Consider the following 12,571-nt stretch of genomic DNA (forward strand, 5'->3'; position numbering starts at 1 on the left):
TGGGAGTAATGTATTTACAGCAAGAAAACATCTCAGGAAATGTTACCGCCACACATCTACACTTAGCAAGTGATGCGCTAGATAACTGCAGAGGTGTGCGATTATTACGACACTAGTTTTAACATCTTCAGGTTAGGCTGTTAGGTACAAGTGGCTAACACACAGCCTCAGCAGTTTCGATTACTAAATACACTACTCAAAAATAAAACTATAAAAATCATTACTGTTTCCTATCTTCATCTGTCTCAAAATTACACAGGATTGTGTGAGGAATTACTGTCTTTAGGGAGGACAAAGATGCCACTGTGCTGCTGGTTTTATAGGGGTGTGTTAACGCTGTCATAACACCCAGAGACAAAAGTACTTCTTTCACTTCCATACTTTCTCTCATTTTCACTTCCTCAGACAGTTAGTTTACTGCTCTCCAGCTGTCATCAAAATCAGTCATATAGAGCTTTCTGTCAGAGCATCTTAGCGCTGCTGCAGACGATATGAGATATGAAAAGTATTCTTCAAGGGTCAAACAGGCATCAAACCGATTCAAAAGCCAAGCAGAGGCAACGGTTCACTCTAAAACGTGGATTGTGGAATGAGACTTTATGGGATGCAGAGGTGGTGAGGAGGAATAAAGGGGGGGAAAAAGCAGAAGAAAAAACTGTAATGCAAACTGTAGCGAGACAAAAGACAAAAGCACAGAGAGGAAAAAAAAAAAAGAAAAAACAGCAGTGGGATCCAGGTCCTATCTTATCTAAATCTGTGGGGAGTTCAAGGCCAGATTGAGGGGAAAAAATTACTTTCAGGGGCCATAGCTTATCCTTCATGGGCCAAGACAGCTCATATCTGATTACAGACTACAGCTTAATCGGGATCTACAATAACATGTCCATGACCTTTTCTAAATCAAGTGACTTAAGTTTAACTAAATGGTGTAGAACAACGCATGTACCCAATGAAGTGAACTACACAAACAGCCAATCTATTTGGTAACACAGACATAAAATAAAAACAGGCAGTGAAGACAACAGACAAGGCTGACTGGAGTAAAAAGGAATGAGAGAAATATACCTCTTTCAGAAGGTTTTGAAATATGCTTTTGTTTGATAGTGTCTGAAAGAGACAAGAGAAGGAGAAGAGAGAGCACAGACAGAGACTCAGAGAAACAGGCTCAGACTGACGGAGGATAAGTCAGTCAGTCAGTGCTGCAGGACTGCAGCTCTAAGTGAAAATGCTTCACAAAAGAGGAAAAAAAACACATCAAGCAATACAGATACCCAATCTGACAACACCAAAGAAGTGGAAGAAACACCCCCCACCCCATGAAAAGACATGAAATGCAAGTATAAGAAATGTTTGCTATCATAATGACAAAGAAAAAAATACAGCTGAACCTAGACTAGCTTCATAAAACAGATTTAGAAAGTCTAACACAGAGAAGGTGGAATACAAGAGGACATTACGAGAAAGGGGAGAGATGCACAGGAAGGTGATAAAAGAATGAGGACTGTGGCGAATTCCCGCTTGACTTGATTACAAACATTACAGCTATTGAGATCTGCAGTGACCCTCTACTGTCCCGAGTTCACATGTTGTGCTCTCCCCCGTCAGGACTCACTGTCACATGCGTACGGCTTGTCTCTGTCCTCCAGTGCTGCTGTATCCAGCTTCTTCCTGCTGCTGCCCACTCCTCGACCCTGAGGACAGAGACATTATTACAGTCAACAGACATCCTGGGACACACATGCAGACTTGAGAGAAAGTGTATTCATGTCCAGGGCAGTTATTTACCTTTCCCTTCCCTTTGCCTCTTCTTTTAGGCGTGTCTTCCTCATAGTCCTCATCATCCAGGTCATCTAGGAAGTCATCTGGCTCGAGGATTCTCTATGTCGAGGCAATAAAAAGAACAATGAGAAAACGAGGCAAATTATTGGAAAAGAAGATTTACAAGCAACATCTTATGCTGAGAACAAGAACCTTTCTAATCCGGGCAGCAGGGTTCACGCCTCCGGTGTAGTCGCTAAGGTTTGAATCTTCCTCAGACCCTCGGAGCTCTGTGGTCGTCCGCTTGTCCAAGGACTCACCCTTCAGCAGAGCCTCCAGGCTGCTGCCATCCGATGACAACAGTGTGTCCTTCTTCAGTCCTAAATCTAGCTCTGTGAATATAACACAAATAAGACAAGCACAAAAGCAGAACAAACTCAAATACCAAAACTTCACAGTAGAATCTCCTGAATTTCCCTTCAGGGATTAATTAGGTTTCTCTATTATCTATTACTGCAAAACAATAAACTGCCAGGGTACCTGACTTGACAGGAGGGAAGATAAGCCGGGGGTCCTCTGGAGGATGAGCTCGCCGTTTCTTTCTCCACCTCCTGGATGGGTAGGTGTAAAGCTGTCCTGGAGCCATGCCTGAGGACAGCAGAACAACGCCATCTACATAACACTGAATATTTAAATGCAAACTATTCTTTTTATGGAAAGTGGTCAGACAGTATCTTTAGTAACCGCAGTTGTCTTGATTTTTTTAAAAAAGCAGACATGTTCTGCATGTTAAGTTATATTTTCCAAAAATGGCCAATATTTCTCAAAGTGGGATATGGGCAATGTTCACACCATGAAATTTACTCTGCTTTCAGCTAAAGATATAAACACTTCCCTCCCACGTCTTACAATTTTCCAAATTTTAAGATGCTTTTCAAGACTAATAATCCCCTCTGGCAAACTCTGGCCTTAGCAAACATTCTCACCTGGACCCCTGTGTCTCTTCTCCATCCAAATATAGCAGTTGCTCTGAGCCACTCCGGTCTGAGAGTCGAGGAATGGCATTCGAACACTCCTCTCAGCACAAAGTCTGGCATTGTAGTTGTGACACTGCTCCATGGCATCTCTGTAGTACTGCTCTCCCAGCCTGATGGAACAAAACCAGGGCCAGATACTGATTATTAGCTCTAAAATGGTTAAAATACAGCATAGCAGGTATGACAAATCCAAAACCTTTACAGTATTACTTTTGAACCTCTATGACCACTGTATTTCTCCACTGTGCTGCCATCTCAATAAAATAGTTCACTCAGTGTCTTCATACTCCAGACTAAATCAGGAGGGAGAGTGCAGGTGCTGTTTTGTTGGTACATCTACAACAAACAGCTTGGCAGTGAGCAGTCACGAGTGTGCTATGTTGTCAACAGAAGTATACTCAAATAGATGGTGGTATTTACGCATTCCCTTTCAGGACAGCTATGGGCTGCATTGCCTCTTAAGTGTGACAAGCAGGCTTATGACATAGACCTCTGTAGTGGTTCTTCAAATCACTGGATTACATGGAAAAGAGACAATGAAAACAGTCTTGTCATCAGTACAGTTGCTGAGGGCTGCAGGGTGCCCTGGGGCAAGGCATTTCCAATGACGCTACAATAACATTAGCTACAGTGAGACATTTGAGAGTTTATCTTAAACTATGGAGTTTGCATAAGATGTTGAAAAGCTATTTTATACACACTTGAAATTACAATAACTTGAAAAGACAATAATTTGTTATATTTAATATGTTCCATACATCGACTTAGTTCATTTTAATATCAATTACATTTTTTATTAAGTTTTTTCTTAACTGCTTTGTCTATAAAATGTTAGAAGATAATTCAAATTATTCATTCAAGCTTCTTAGAGCCCACGGTCACATCTTCAGCTGTCTTATCTGACCAACATTTAAAAAAAACAAAAACAAACAATTAACAAATCTAAAAAAAGTAAAACATCCCTATTGTTTTTAAAGCCATTTAGCTGCCAAAAATTACATAAAGTATCTTTTATATCCTAGTAACAAATTTTGTATTATTTATTTTTCTTGTATGGATTTTTGCTTGTGTTATCAGAATAGTTTTCATTTAGCTAATGAACTGGCACAAACTCATAAATAACAATTGCAGAAGTTAAAATAAAGTTCAGGAGAAACTTGAACATCAAAAATGTGCCAGGTAAGTTTCTTATTTTTACATGTTACCATGGCTACCGTGGTCTTCGTCAGTTGATTGTAATTGCCGTAAAATGTCTAACACCAACCACCTTGACGCCTACGCAAAATAAAAGACAACGGAAATGGAAAAGACAGGTCACTTAAAACTTTAACTTTACACTTCCGAGGAGTTGTTATATGTGGACCTGAACTGTGGCCGCTACAGCAGGTCTAACCATGGGGTCTCGTCGTGAAACGAGCGATGTTGGAGGCCAGTCTTTCATTCAATTACACTCTTTAGCTTGTTAGCCACCTAGCTGCTGCACTTAACTGACGGTTAGCTCCGCGGTTAGCTGTTTCGCTACAAAGACACCACAAGTGACGAGAATATCCCTGTAAATACGCTTAAAAATCAACTCGACACACGTACACACACACAGACCCGCTTTTCTGGTTTCGTTGTCCGTGTGCCTGCTAACTTACACTTCCATTCCAGGATGTGAACACACACGACGGTGCGACGGCGCTGGCTAACCGGACTAAGTCAGGGGAAATGTTGCTGAGCTAGCTAGCGACGCGGTCGGCGGACGTGGGAGCGAACAGCCGCTGTGTGGGGACCGCGGTGTGTGTCAAGGAGCCAGATGTAAGACCCGGAGAAAAGTCCAACACTTACAGTTTGACAACATTCTCAACAACAGCTGCCATCTTGCTTTAATACACGGGGAAAGTGCCTGCCGGGAAATATGTGCCCTCTGTCCGGACTTGTAGGCAGACGGAGCGGGAACGTGACGCCTGGCGCCGCCTGCTGGTGGCGTCGTGCAATGGACAGATTGAGACAACAACAGCTCATCTTCATACAGGATATATTATCCTTCATCGATGGGCCCTTAAAAAATGACAGTAATATGCAATATTACAATATTGGAATATGTATGTGAGTGTGTGAGAAAACAAAAGACAGGAAAGATTCACCTTGGCTACCTGTTCAGACCTCTGTGCAGGCATGTATGAAGGCCAGTTAATTATTTATTAATAATTAGTTGCTAGATCAGCCATCATTATTGTGCTTTTCCTATTATTAAGTTGTCTGCTGTGAAAAATGCTCATATTTTCTTTTTTAGCTGAGTTGAGAGTTTAATGTAACTTCCACTTGACAGGAGGTCTAGTTAATCAGAACAATGTTGATTTAAAATTTACATTCACTTCTCTTGAACAACAGAAAGCACTTTTGTGAGCACAGATTTCTGACCCTTAACCATTAAACTGTTTTGAAAAGCATCACATTAGGCGAGAAGTGAATCGTAAACGTTTAGGGGAAGGTGGGGATGGTTGTGACACTGTTTGCATTTCCTAGTTTCTCATCTTATGAGAAAGATAAAATCTTAATACATTAAACCCACATCCATCAGCTACCCACCCACACTGCTGTAATATGTACGCATGCAGGACAATGCTAGGACAATTTAAACTTAGTCAAATGTCAGATGATTGGAGGAATAGGTCTTATTACAACCAACCCCTCTCCCCTACCTCAAATTTCAGTCTTTAAATTTAAATAATTATGAACCCATGAGTAAAATATAATAAAATATTGTATCACAATAAGAAAAATGTAAAATTGAAATCCAAGGAGATCCATCATTGAAGCTGCAGAGTTTAACTGCTTGAAATATGTGGAGATGTTCACTCATCCCCCGCTGCCTTTTCTCAATATACACTGATAATGTTATCTTACTGACATATCATCTTCTTTGACTGCACATCCTCATGCTCTCCCATTTTTCACCCTGCAGCACAGCAGTTATGAACACTGATGAAAACAAAGCACAGTTTGTTTGTTTTTTTCTGAAAAACTCTCATTGAAGGCTTGCACTGCTCATAGATGACGGCATCTTTTCCAGCATCCCCCAAGTCATCATAAACCTAAAGTATGTTAGTCATTAGTCGATCATCCTTGACCTCATTTGCTGCAGCTGCATCATTAATTCGTTCTTAATGACAGCACTGCAGTGGCCATCTTTTCAACTCACACTGCAAGAGCAGCTTCAGTGCTCCTAGTAGTTTCTTTGCGTTTTTTATGAAAGCCTTTTTATGCAAAGCATGAAAACATATCAGGGGATGCCACCAGGCTTAATGATGCTTCTTACTTGCATTATGGGAAATGTAGACTCAGGCATTTTTAGATTGTGATCCACAATGAGGACTAAAAATTCAGGACATCTGAGTTTTTGTTTTGATCTGACCTTTGTGAGTCCCCTAACTTTATGGGACCACTCATAATTTTATTATGAGATGTCACTTTAAAATAAGTCTTAGTGACACCATAACATTTACTGGGAAAAGTTCTTGACAAAATGTTTTACTGTGAAATGGAACTCAAATATTGCGACAAATAATTCAATTTAAATCAACAGTTTAAATGAAAAATGAAACAATAAATAAAATCAGGATTTTATGTGTCAACTGACCCTAATTCAAAGATTCAAGGGGTTCAGTCTTTTACAGCAGCTAAATTCTTTAAATAAAACCCCTAGAAAACATCTTGTTTTTGATTAAACCATGTTTTATTATTCCTAATATTAGATGTAGATACACAAGTCAACAAACATTTTTTTTTTCCAATTTGTAATGAAAATGCTCCACAGCACACTGACATCGTGTGGAAGGGTCTGATATTACAGACACGTACCTGAAAATGGACAGCAGTTATAATTTTTGCAATAAGTTGCATTAGTAACAGTAGTAGTAATAGTAACAACAGTAGCAATAATGATAACAATAGCAAGTAATAATAGTAGTGGTATTAACTCTGAATCACAGAGGAGAGAACAGACATTCGTCAAAAAGTAATGAGAAATGAAGGTAGTTGGACAGGCTTAACTGCTGCAAGACAGACCACTGGATGAAAAAATACAAGCTCCCACTAGACAGCAAATACCCTGCCTTCTTCTAAAAAAAGGAAGCTCAAATTGTCACCAGTCTGTTTTCACTCATATCTAATACTCAACAAGTTTTTTTTTTTTTTTTTTCTTCATTAAGTACTCCATTGGTACAAGTACTCTCACAACCAAAAACTCATCTCTTTGACATCTATAATACATAACGTTCTGGTCGAAGCTCACCAGAAGCACAAAGGTGTTTTTTTTTTAAAAAAAAGGATGCCATATGCAACATTGAATCACGGCCAGCTCAGGACAGTTTCCACAAGACTGGGTTGCCAGGTTCATTCTGCAGTAAATGTACAGTACAGAGTGTGTTTATGTGAAAGAGAGCCTGTGTACAGTAGGTCAAGTATGAGAAATGTTTTTGCTTCACATGACCAATTTGGCCAAACTAATTTGAATCATCACACATTCAAATGAGCGGATAAGAAAATACACCGTGTGAGCTTTAAACTTGAACTCCCTAACGTCATCTGGAGGCTGTGCCTGACATCCAGAGCGGAGAAAATGTAGCAATAGTCACTAAAACAGCTCATCCACTGAGGAAGAACAACACCTCTATTCAAAATTGTGCACAATGTATGCTAACTGCTTTGGCTCACTTATGTATGCAATGACCCTATTAACCTGGTTAGCCTTTATCTAAAGGCTATTTAAATTCGACTGAAACTAGGAGCTCTGCCACACACCTGGGATACAAAGGTCCACTGATAGACAGGAGACAAGTGTGACAAACTCTGGATCAGGTACCGTTATCTCAAGCCAGGACGATAGTCTCATAGTGGATGTTCAGATATTTCTCTTCTTTGATTTGACATTTGGTTTCACATTCATTTGGGGCTAGAATATAAGGCCAACCTGTTTAAACTGCAACCAAATGCAACTTTCCAGTCGTTTGTCTCAGTGCAACAGTTTGGTGTAACATTCCTGTGAATCAATCAGCTCTCAAAGGATGATATACACATCCTGGCAATTATCAGCTTTAAAGGGGGACTTTGAACATATGCAAATAACTGTAAACTAATACACAGATACCTTAAATTCAGGATTGTTATGCAGTAACCTTTTGTTGCATTTTGGAAATCAGAAAACTCAAATGAATACTTGTCTTTCAGTAACTGACTATACTGGCAGTTGATGGTTCACAGTAATATATATAAAATTACACTACTGTCTCCAGTCTTACAATACACTTCATATGCCTCTCATTTCAACAAGAACAGTACTTTTAGGACACAGCTACATCCATCTGCTTTTGTGATAGTTACGCTGGATTGCCATTATGCTGTTTTGGATTATTGTAAATGCCAATTATATGCAATCGGCTGCTCTCCAACCGTGAATTAGATATTATCATGTTGTATCGATGAGTACATCAACACAGAAAAGAATAGATGGCAGTGATGACACACAGACATGTATTAACCTACATGAAGTCATGCCAGATATGCAAGAGCACAAAGTTAATTTAAGAGAATTTAGGACTTTCTCCTCTCTACCACTAGTGAGCAGAGCAAATAATAATTTATATTAAACCAGCATGATCCACTGACATACATTAGATCATTGCCACAGGGCACAGCTTTAACATTCTTAGCTTCATAGTAGGAAAACTTCCTTTAGGACTGTTGGAATGGAGGCTGGGTTTGTAAAAAGAGGTTCAGTATATCTGTAGCGGGTTCAAGTAAGGCTCAGTACACTTCTCTCCGTCACGTAGCACATACGGCATATTCTTTTCACTTCCACACCTCTCACATGATCTGAAATGAACTGAAATCAACTATGCATCTGGCCTGTTCACATCCGTGCAGTCTGCCACAGAAAATGTGCTTCAGCTTTTTATCTACAAACTGCCCCCATGCCCTCACACCGGGAGATAGAAAGAGAACAGAAGTAGTTGCTAGAAGACTGAAATAGAATTAACGAAACTGTCTCGAGGAACTTCATTGGTAATGTCAGCTTACATGTAATAAAAACCAAAAGCAAAGAAAAAAAAAAAAAAAAAATCATTTAACAAATTCAGTCCAGCAATGTTACTTTGTGGTTGAATCTGGTTTTCGTCTGCATACTGAAAAGCAGCGTCCACCTGGCCACGTTTGATCAGGAACAACATAAACGTGCAAAATCCACAGCACCACAACTCTCACTCACTCACTCACTCACTCACACACACACACACACACACACACACACACACACACACACACACACACACACACACACACACACACACACACACACACACACACTAGAAAACTAATCTTCTCTGCTTTGTACAGAAAAAGAAAGTTGAAAATCAAGCACAAGATCACTGAAAATAATTAATCACAGGCAAAATTAAAATAAAAAATGAAACCACTTATTAAATATATATATCAATTTCCCAATGAAACATTTGATCACTTACTGCACACTATTAAAACTGAATGAACTTTATTTTTTTTCTTTAAAACACCCCATAAACTGTCATTGCTAAAAAAAACAAAACAAAAATAATACATACAAGTTCAAGCCCAATATTCTCCACTAGTTTAACCACTTGTTTCTCTCCACAGATTATCTACTGTTTTTCAAACCAGAAATAACAAAAGATAAATAATAATTATAATTATAGCAATAATATCAGTTAATAACATCAATATTAAGAACAGAAAAAGACTGATGTGATCATTCACAAAGAATGAACATTTGTAAGTGGTGAAATAAAAGCCGAGTGCTCCACAGTGGAAAGCCACCATCCATCCTTTTATTAGTGACACCACATCAAAACGGCTCTGCCACCTAAGACTCACTGAAGAGAAATTCATGCTGCAGAGGAGCCAATTTCCTGGATTGGAACTGAACTGAACCTGGATCCCTGTGGGCTGAGATGTTGGATGATGGCTTTCAGCGTTGGGTGCAGCTAAATGTGACATATGGATTGGGTGAACGAAAGAGTAAATGATAGAAGAAAAATGCCAAGAGAGAATAAAAAGCAATAAAGTTCTTTGTATGCCACATATAGTGGCTGTCGACAAATTCCTTGGGGCCTGCGCTGACCTGTGTGACCTGTTTGGACTTTCCTTTCTACCTGCTGCAGTTCTTTGAAGTTTTAAAACATCGTTTTGTAAGTGTTCTACTTCTTCTTGCCAAAGAAGCTGAACCTCTTCTCACGATCCTTCTCTTTTCCCTCCTTGTTGCGCATAGTGACACCACCAGCATCACCTGCACTGGGCGAGATGGGAGGCATCGTCATGGCACGGCTGAGGGCCCGTGGAGCGCCAGGCGAGTCACTAGATCCTGTTGGAATGGAGATGAGGATGGACTGGATCCAGGAGCTCATTTCTGCCTGTAGACAGAAAGAAATTATTTTATGGTTCATTTTTTTTCCTCAAACATAATCTATGTCTAATTACGTATTTTAGTAGGGTAACTTCATTCTGTGCAGCTCACCTCATCCTTTGCTTGGAACAGATACTCTTTTCCATCCCCTAGCCTGCAGACATGGTTGAAGATATAAACCATTAGTCAGGGATAAGATAAAAAGTTTCACTGTAATGTATCATCAATCTTTGTCCTGAGGTTTTCAGTGGCCATCGTTCATCTCACCTGAGCTTGAATACATGTTTCCTCTTCTTATAGTCGTGGGCCACTTCACACACAGCTTCTCCGAGGCTGATAGGTACCTCTCCGTGGTATGGAATGCCATTGCTAGCACTCTTGCTGTCTTTATAGAAACCAAGACTTCCTTTTCTTAGGACACAGTACACATTCTGCCAGGACCTATGGAGCAAAGAAATTAGATTAGGAGCAGCATTTGTTGCACTTAAAAATAGAAAATACATATATCTTTAAAATTTATGTTCCACTGTGATTACTTGACCTAAAAAGTCTGGATTGACTGTCTCTCCGGAGTCACTTGTAGAGAATTCAATCAACTCACCTTGTAGCAACACTCACCTGGTAGCTGCCTTTTTGCTGTGAGACTCCATCTCCTGTTTTCGACAGAGCATCCCTTCCATGGCTTCTGGCTCGGACTCGGCTCCGCCCCTGCTTGGTAACGTGGCAGACGCCTCAAGGCAAGAAGATGCCATCCCACTGTCCCTACCTGGTCCGTTCACAGACTCAGATTCGGAGCCCTGTGGTTCAAAGCAGACAGGAATATTGGTAGTAAGAAAGTGTAAAAAAAAAAATCATGACTGGATGGAAGCAGTGAATAACAAAGCAGCCATTCACAGCCAAACATGAAAAGCTATGATGACGGTTGCCAGATGAGACTGTATGATTACCTGAGGTAACAACAGAGCGTGAGTTAGAAAGATCCACATAATAACACAGGACACTGATATTAACAGCTTCGAATCGCTCATATGAGTAAGACAAACTATTAAAAAAATAACCATACATATGGGAGAGACACATGCTATACTAAACAGAGATGTCTTTTTTAATTGAGATGCACCAAGGGAACCTTGTGTCAGATTTATCTGCTACAGAGGCAGATACAAATTTGCAATGCGGAATAACCTTTGCCTCTTGAGTCAAGTAATTTATTGGCAAACTGTAAATTAATAAGTAATAACTCTCCACTGTGATATGCAAACAGACAAAAACAAGCATGAACACACATTTCTAACAAATTCTGAGAGTAGCAGAAAACATTACCAGCTAAGGACATGTCTGGGTTTCCCCCTTTTCTGTTCAATGACTCCATCAAATGACTTTCACACTCACCACAACAAGTTTACACATGGAGGGAAAGACTTAAACAAGTTACATATAAATTATCTTTGAACATCTACAAGTAACACCATGTTTACAACTCTGGGCTTCACATTTAAAGTCACTCCTGTCCTGGTCAATATGAGCACATAAAACGGTGCAAAATATTTGCTCCATGAAAACAATGTGTTCATGAATCTGCATCATGCCCTTAAAGAATAATGGGGTTTATTGATGAAATTTCATGAATAAATAAAGCAATGGTTGCATCTGGGATGGAAAACAATGGCTTCATAATAATAGAAAAGAGGCGCTGCAGTTGACCAGGAGCAGAGCGGAGGTTGTGAAGGGGGCGAGGGGAAGCTACAAAGCTGACCATGGCTTGGTACTCACACGCTCCTGCTGCTTTGGCTTACACACACGTTTAGCCTCTGATTTCTTTCCCACTGACAACGATAGCGATAATGACTGCTGGTAAAAACGCAATAAGAAATTGTTAAGAAGATTTTTGATGGTAGAAACACTTATTATATGGATATGGCTTTCATGTCCAGAACTTTGTTGTTCATACAGAAATGACTCCCGTTGACTGATCCTTCGCTGCAGAATCAGCTTCAGTAGACTTACAGTGCTCTCCATAAACAGCCAGTGTAGACCGTTATATTCTCCATTGTAATTTTTGCATAACAGTTTACTTTATCCTACCCTGATGCCAACCCCCTCTCCCCACCGGTGCCCTGTCCAATTGAACTAGGGTCCCTCAGGTGATGAGTGAGTGTATTTTGCTTCAACAATAAATCAAAATTTATTGATTGATGTGCTCTTTCGCTTTCACAACAGTTCCATTTCAAATAATAAAACCTAACTGGATAACAACAATTAATGTTATCTTTGACATGACAGGCAATGAAACAACACTGTTGTTTTGACTTCAACACACAAAGACAGGGACACACACTCACGTACAGTTACACTA

General features: G+C 39.8%; 3 protein-coding genes across 6 annotated transcripts in view; 1 reads left to right on the forward strand and 2 right to left on the reverse strand.

Moving 5' to 3' along the window:
* LOC113142671 (sodium/potassium/calcium exchanger 3) overlaps positions 1–1,978 on the forward strand; it is a 27,702-nt gene extending 25,724 nt beyond the window's left edge. The window contains exon 19 of the transcript XR_003296974.2: positions 1,815–1,978. The gene's annotated coding sequence lies outside the window, so the exon portion shown is untranslated. The remainder of the gene's footprint in view (positions 1–1,814) is intronic.
* dpf2 (double PHD fingers 2) overlaps positions 1–4,742 on the reverse strand; it is a 9,513-nt gene extending 4,771 nt beyond the window's left edge. The window contains exons 1-7 of one of the 3 annotated variants that reach the window (XM_026327792.2): positions 4,626–4,742; positions 2,745–2,905; positions 2,299–2,406; positions 1,972–2,150; positions 1,786–1,878; positions 1,613–1,691; positions 1,066–1,107 (exon numbers count right to left, since the gene is read on the reverse strand). In XM_026327792.2, the coding sequence (XP_026183577.1) occupies positions 1,066–1,107; positions 1,613–1,691; positions 1,786–1,878; positions 1,972–2,150; positions 2,299–2,406; positions 2,745–2,905; positions 4,626–4,657 (694 nt within the window). In that variant the 5' untranslated portion in view covers positions 4,658–4,742. Of the gene's footprint in view, positions 1–1,065; positions 1,108–1,612; positions 1,692–1,785; positions 1,879–1,971; positions 2,151–2,298; positions 2,407–2,744; positions 2,906–4,435; positions 4,574–4,625 lie in introns of those variants that run through there. The other 2 variants (XM_026327793.1, XM_026327794.2) reach the window with 2 other exon arrangements.
* A 1,752-nt stretch (positions 4,743–6,494) lies between these two features.
* The window catches only part of sptbn2 (spectrin, beta, non-erythrocytic 2), a 29,475-nt gene continuing 23,398 nt past the window's right edge, over positions 6,495–12,571 (reverse strand). The window contains exons 35-39 of one of the 2 annotated variants that reach the window (XM_026329255.2): positions 11,989–12,063; positions 10,834–11,012; positions 10,483–10,656; positions 10,327–10,369; positions 6,495–10,222 (exon numbers count right to left, since the gene is read on the reverse strand). In XM_026329255.2, the coding sequence (XP_026185040.1) occupies positions 10,010–10,222; positions 10,327–10,369; positions 10,483–10,656; positions 10,834–11,012; positions 11,989–12,063 (684 nt within the window). In that variant the 3' untranslated portion in view covers positions 6,495–10,009. The remainder of the gene's footprint in view (positions 10,223–10,326; positions 10,370–10,482; positions 10,657–10,833; positions 11,013–11,988; positions 12,064–12,571) is intronic. The other variant, XM_026329256.1, reaches the window with a different exon arrangement.

This window comes from Mastacembelus armatus, chromosome 14 (genome assembly GCF_900324485.2).
Source record: "Mastacembelus armatus chromosome 14, fMasArm1.2, whole genome shotgun sequence".
NCBI classification, from domain to species: Eukaryota; Metazoa; Chordata; class Actinopteri; order Synbranchiformes; family Mastacembelidae; genus Mastacembelus; species Mastacembelus armatus.